The sequence below is a fragment of the Sorex araneus genome, chromosome 4 (genome assembly GCF_027595985.1).
Source record: "Sorex araneus isolate mSorAra2 chromosome 4, mSorAra2.pri, whole genome shotgun sequence".
Lineage (NCBI taxonomy): Eukaryota > Metazoa > Chordata > Mammalia > Eulipotyphla > Soricidae > Sorex > Sorex araneus.
Window position 1 is genome coordinate 204,517,049 of NC_073305.1, and position 6,772 is coordinate 204,523,820.

The following is a 6,772-nucleotide window of genomic DNA, read 5'->3' on the forward strand; positions in this document are numbered from 1 at the left end:
GCACAAAAGTCAGATCAAAATGGATTAAAGACCTCAACATTAGACCACAAACCATAAGGTACATTGAAGACAAGGTCGGCAAAACCCTCCACGATATTGAAGATAAAGGTATCTTCAAAGGTGACACAGAACTAAGCAATCTAGTAAAAACAGAGATCAACAAATGGGACTACATTAAACTAAAAAACTTCTGCACCGCAAAAGATACAGTGACCAGAATCCAAAGACTATCCACAGAATGGGAAAGGATATTTACACAATACCCATCAGATAAGGGATTGATATCAATGGTATATAAAGCACTCTACAAGAAGAAAACATCCAACCCCATCAAAAAATGGGGCGAAGAAATGAACAGAAACTTTACCAAAGAAGAAATACGAATGGTCAAAAGGCACATGAAAAAGTGCTCTACATCACTAATCATCAGAGAGATGCAGATCAAAACAACCACAAGATACCACCTCACACCACAGAGACTAGCGCACATCCAAAAGAACAAAAGCAACCGCTGTTGGAGAGGATGTGGCGAGAAAGGGACCCTTCTACACTGCTGGTGGGAATGCCGACTGGTTCAGCCCTTCTGGAAAACAATATGGACGATTCTCAAAAAATTAGAAATTGAGCTCCCATTTGACCCAGCAATACCACTGCTGGGAATATATCCCAGAGAGGCAAAAAAGTATAATCGAAATGGCATATGCACATGTATGTTCATCACAGCACTGTTTACAATAGCCAGAATCTGGAAAAAACCCGAATGCCCTAGAACGGATGACTGGTTGAGGAAACTTTGGTACATCTATACAATGGAATACTATGCAGCTGTTAGAAAAAAGGAGGTCACAAATTTTTTATTTAAGTGGATCGGCATGAAAAGTTTCATGCTAAGTGAAATGAGTCAGAAAGAGAGAGACAGACATAGAAAAATTGCACTCATCTATGACATATAGAATAACAGAGTGGGAGACTAACACCCAAGAATTGTAGAAACAACTACCAGGAGGTTGACTCCATGGCTAGGAGGCTGGCCTCACATTCTGGGGAAAGGGCAACTCAGAGAAGGGATCACCAACTATAATGTAGTCGAAGGCCATGTGGGAGAAGGGAGTTGCGGGCTGAATGAGGGCTAGAGACTGAGCACAGTGGCCACTCAACACCTTTATTGCAAACCACAATAGCTAATTAGAAGGAGAGAACAGAAGGAAATGCCCTGCCACAGTGACAGGGTGGGGTGGGGGGAGATGGGATTGGGGAGGATGGGAGGGATGCTGGGTTTACTGGTGGTGGAGTATGGGCACCGGTGAAGGGATGGGTTCCCTAACTTTGTATGGGGGAAGCATAAGCACAGATGTGTATAAATCCGTAACTGTACCCTCATGGTGATTCATTAATTAAAAATAAATAAATTTATTTTAAAAAAATAATAAAAATAAATTTTTAATAAATAGTTCACAAATGCTATATACATTTTAATGCACATAAAATGAACAATCTCAAAGACATAGGCAAAAATTTTCGAAATTTACCACCTTCCAGGACTGAAATAGGAAGAAAGAGATGACTTGAACAGACAGTAGCAAGTACAGAAATTGAAAGAGTAGCCAAAAAGCCAAAAGCCTCCTTGAGGAACAGGAGTCCTGGACCAGATGGTTTGGGGGTGGGGATAAGGGTTGGGTTGGTTTTCTTTTTAAGGCACCACAGACTACAAATATGTTTATGTTAACGTTTTCTGTATAAGACATTCCAGCCTCACATCTGCCAGCAGTGTCTTTTTCCAGCACCATTGTCCCAGTGTCCCCTGCTGCCTTCAGTTTAGCCCCTTCTCCCCCCTCCCCCCAAACGATGGGAAGCTTCCTACTAAAGACCAGTTTTGTTTCTGTTGCTTTTGGGCATTTGTTGTTTCCCTCCTATGCTTCTTCACATGCTTCATATGAGCGAGACCATCCTGTGTCTGTCTGTCCCTCTCCTTCAGACGGACTTCACTCAACATGATACTCTCCAGCTCAATCCACATGGCAGCAAGTTGGCTGATTTTACCAGATGACTTCATGAATTTTGCAAGACTTCCAAACTAGAAAAGGGGTAAACACCCCCAGATACAGTCAATGCAACAAAGACCACTGGAATTTTCAAATCGCAAAAGGAGAGCATTAAAAAAAAGAAAACTACAGAGCAGCAGTATCTCTGATTACTATAGATGCCACAATCCCCAAAAATATTTTGGCAAATTGAATATAGTAACACAAGAGATTCAATCATCATCCCTAAGGAAGGTTGACTCCAGAAAAGCAAAGATCATTCTATAAATGTACATCAATTAATATGATAGAATACATTAATATAAAGAAAGATAAATATCGCATGATGATATTAATATATGTCAAGAAAGTTGTGGGTCTCACAGACGGGAATGGGTGTGTGACCCTTGTCATCACAACAATGAAGGGAAGAAGAAAATTTGCCAATTTCCACTCTGGTGAAGCCTATGTTCTCTCTTTAACATGTACTTCTCTCTTTCTCTTCCCTCATATCTTTCTAAATACGTTGCAATAAAAGCTATCTTGCTGCATACACACACACACACACACACACACACACACACACACGACAAAATCTGGGCCAGAGCAACAGAGTGCTTGCCTTGCATGTTGCCAATATAAGTTTAATTCCTTTCCACCCCAAAAGGTCCCTGAGCACAGAGCCAGGAGTAAGCCCTGAGCACAGTTGGACGTGACCTCATAAATAAAATTAAAAATAAATTAATTCATTAAATCTTACAGAATCTATTAAAATGACCTATGCCATGATTTTTTTTTTATCTAGGAATTCTAGCAAAGGAAATGAGGAGCAAGGCACCAGAGGAGACCTACAAACCATTACTTGCTAAAGGTAGATACAATCCAATTGGCTTTAGCAATCTGATGACCTCTTCTGGGGGTGTCCGGAGAGATAATACAGGGGATAGAGCACTTGCCTTGCATGTGGATGTCCCAGATTTGATTCTCAGGACCCAAACTCGCCAGGAATGATCCCTGAGCTCAGAGTCAAGAAGAAGCCCTGAGCAGCAATGGGTGTGGCCCAAAAACTAAAAAGGGAAAAAAGGCCCTCATCTTCATGAGGCATAACCATTCTGCTAGCAGATACAATGCAGGGCAGGTCACGGTATAGTACAGAGGGAGAGAAGAAGGAATGTGTGGAGGTTGAGGATGCTGCCCTTGACATGAAGTTTGCTGCTGCTGCTGCTGTGGCCGCAGATTAGATCAGGAATCCACCTACAGAGACAGACCTAGTTAGCTGTGAAGTAAAGCTGTAACGGCCAGAGAGATAGTACAATGCATATGGCATTTGCCTTACAGATAACGCACCCGAGTTCATACTCAGCACCCCAAATGGTCCGCCGAGCACCATGAGAAGTGATCCCAGAGCACAGAACCAGGAGTAAGCCCTGAGTAGCATCTGGTGTGGCCCAAAAAAACAAAACAAATAAATAAATAACAAAGCTCTAACACTGAAGACTCCTAGTGGTTGGCACTCTAGCTTTACACACTGTTCACAAGAAACTGTTGCTAGTCACATCCGCTGCAACATTAGCTCTGTGTTTACTTGCAAATCTACAAGATGGCAGCATTGTTCAAGTACTAATAGTTTAAAATTTATCAAATGTTTGTGAATACAAGGTTTAACAATTGAATTTGACCAACGCATAAAGAAGAGTGAGTAAATTCTTTACATACTTCACCAGCAAATAACCAGTCTATTAAGGACAAAAATGGAGGAGGGGTGGGCGGGGAATAGAGCAAAGTGAACTTTTCCCAGAAAGGTAACATTATTCCATAGCACTGTAGCAATGTCACACTGTTGTCCTGTTGTTCATGGATTTGCTCGAGCGGGCACCAGTAATGTCTCCATTGTGAGACTTGTTACTGTTTTTGGTATATCGAATGCACCATGGGTACTTTGCCAGGCTCTGCCGTGCAGGTGGGATACTCTCAGTAGTTTGCTGGGCTCTCGGAGAGGGATGGAGGAATCGAACCCGGGTCAGCCGCATGCAAGGCAAATGCCCTACCCGCTGTGCTATCACTCCAGTCCAACATTATTCCATAAGTATTACTTTTGTAAAGAAAAATAATGGCTTTGCAAACCGTGCAGTCACTACTGTCGTCTCTTGACTCAGACATCAGAGCTCCAAAGCAACCATCCAAGATCAATGAATGAACTGGGAGCTGTGGGGAAGTGGCTCTGAAGCATGTGAAACATATTACAAAACGGGCAGCAGGTCACGATCTGACGATACAAAGTATGGTGGCACAGATGTCGAGAAACTCTAGAGGAATATTAAACACAGAATCTCAAGAAAACCAAAACCATTTACCAGGGATTCTCTCAAGATGGGGAAAGAGTGAGGAGAAGTTTTGCTAACACTCTTTTGTATTATTTGAATGGAGAAGCTTGCAGCTCATATTATCAACGAAGGGAAGGGTCTACAAGGATGGGAAGAACCCAATGAAGGTGCCGGAGCGATAGCACAGCGGGTAGGGCGTTTGCCTTGCACGCGGCCGACCCAGGTTCCATCCCCGGCATCCCATATGGTCCCCCAAGCACTGCCAGGGGTAATTCCTGTGCATTGCTGGGTGTGACTCAAAAAGCAAATAAATAAATAAATAAATAAATAAATAAATAAATAAATAAATAAATAAATAAAGAACCCAATGAACTGTGGTGGATGGAAGAGCTGTACTTCAGTGGGGAGTGTGGTAAACAGGTGTGAAACTATACCCCTAACACATCTGATAAGCCAACTTTACCTTTTTTTTTTAATTTTTAAAAAGAGCCCTATAGGGGGTTGGAGCGATAGTACAGTGGGTAGGGCATTTGCCTTGCAAGCGGCCGACCCGGGTTCGATTCCCAGCACCCCATATGGTCCCCCGAGCACTGCCAGGGGTGATTCCTGAGTGCAGAGCCAGAAGTAACCCCTGAGCATCGCTGGGTGTGAACCCCCCCAAAAAAAGCAAAAAAAAAAAAAACACCTATAGCTTTCTTGCTTATTCAAAAAATAAAACAAGGAAATTCCCTTTCTTTCCATATGTCTTCGAGGGAGAGCAGGTGAGAGAGAAAACACCGATTGCAGCTCTTACCTGGATCCCTGGAACTGGACCAAGCTCTGCCCAAAGCCCTTGGCATTCTCTTGGAAGATCACTGCATTTTCAGTGTCCAGGTTGAACCCATTACATAAGGCCAAGGCTAGATGGAGAACAAAAGGGAGTGAGAGTCAGGAGAGCAGAATAGAAAAGCTCGCCCTCCTGCTGGAAGCTGCTTTGTGCTGGGACTCAGTCTGGTATGGAAATGTCCCATATGCCTAGATCCAGCCCATAACCTCCATAACCTTGGCTAGGAGTGGACACAGTTTTTCTATAAATAGTAAATATTTTAGGCTTTTGCAGCCCAAAAGACCATCAAGCATATTTACTCTATTTGTAGTTATGCAGAGAGAAGATTCAGATCCACACATTTTTTTTCATTAAAAGAACTTAAAGGGGGGCTGGAGCGATAGCACAGCGGGTAGGGCGTTTGCCTTGCACACGGCCGACCTGGGTTCGATTCCCGGCATCCCATATGGTCCCCTGAGCACCGCCAGGAGTAATTCCCGGGTGCAGAGCCAGGAGTAACCCCTGAGCATTGCCGGGTGTGACCCAAAAGGGAAAAAAAAAGAATTTAGATAAAATATTGGAATACAACTTCTCATCCCATTTAATCATCTCTACTTTCTACTTTCTGCTTCTTGAAATCTCATTCTTTATCAGCCTCCTTGATATCACCCTAGTATAATTCCTAATCGTCCACACACTTTCTCCTCACTCATTCATACGAAGGTTTCCCTTTTCTTCACAGGACCAACCCCCCACCCTGACCTTGACATACCTGTTAATAGAAGGACTATGCAAGTCATCGCTGGAAGAAGCAGGGACCAGACTGCACACACCACTCAGTCACTTCAAGAAAGTCACCAAAAGTAGGAAAAAAAAAAAAAGAGAACTATGAGGCAGAAGTTGGGTAAAGTCTCAAAGGAAGAAGGCGGGTCTTCAGTGAGCACACAATCCTACGTGATCTTTCTACTGCTCTACAACAGCCTGTTCCCTCTTCCTCTCCAGTTTGCTGGCCCCAACCACTTATCATTTGTCACCTCAGTGTTTCTTAGTCAAACCACTATGAAAATAAAGATGACCAGAGAGATAGCTCAGAGTTAAAATGTGTGCATGGTAACAAACAAACAAAAAGACAGGGGCCCGAGAGATAGTACAGCAAGTAGGGCATTTGCCTGGCGTGCAGTTGACCCTAGTTTGATCCCCAGCAACCCATCTGGTCCCCCAAGCACTGCCAATAGTAATTCCTGTATGCAGAGCCATTAGTAATTCCTGAGTATCACTGGGTGTGGCCAAAAAAAAATAGCTAGCAGAATGAACATAGGGCCTGCCTCCAGAACAGGTGTTCTAAACATTAATATAGGCCAAGTGTGTGGGAGCTTTAAAAACACTTTGCAAAATATCCTTCCCTTCTGCCAATAGCTATGGCTCTAAACCCTTTAGTCAGAGCTGTTCTCATTTGCAATAGTCACTATGGAAAACTCAAGCACAAAGATGTATTTTTTTTTTTGCTTTTTGGGGTCACACCCAGTGATGCACAGGGGTCACTCCTGGCTCTGCACTCAGAAATTACCCCTGGCAGTGGTGCTCGGGGGACCATATGGGATGCTGGGAATCAAACCAGGGTT

At 43.3% G+C, this 6,772-nt stretch overlaps 1 protein-coding gene across 1 annotated transcript in view; it reads right to left on the reverse strand.

Annotated features, from left to right (window-relative positions):
• Positions 1-5,968, reverse strand: part of LOC101550876 (integrin alpha-M) — a 48,191-nt gene extending 42,223 nt beyond the window's left edge. The window contains exons 1-2 of the mRNA XM_004615903.2: positions 5,923-5,968; positions 5,139-5,244 (exon numbers count right to left, since the gene is read on the reverse strand). Of these exons, the coding sequence (XP_004615960.2) occupies positions 5,139-5,244; positions 5,923-5,950 (134 nt within the window). The 5' untranslated portion in view covers positions 5,951-5,968. The remainder of the gene's footprint in view (positions 1-5,138; positions 5,245-5,922) is intronic.
• Positions 5,969-6,772: the final 804 nt, after the last annotated feature.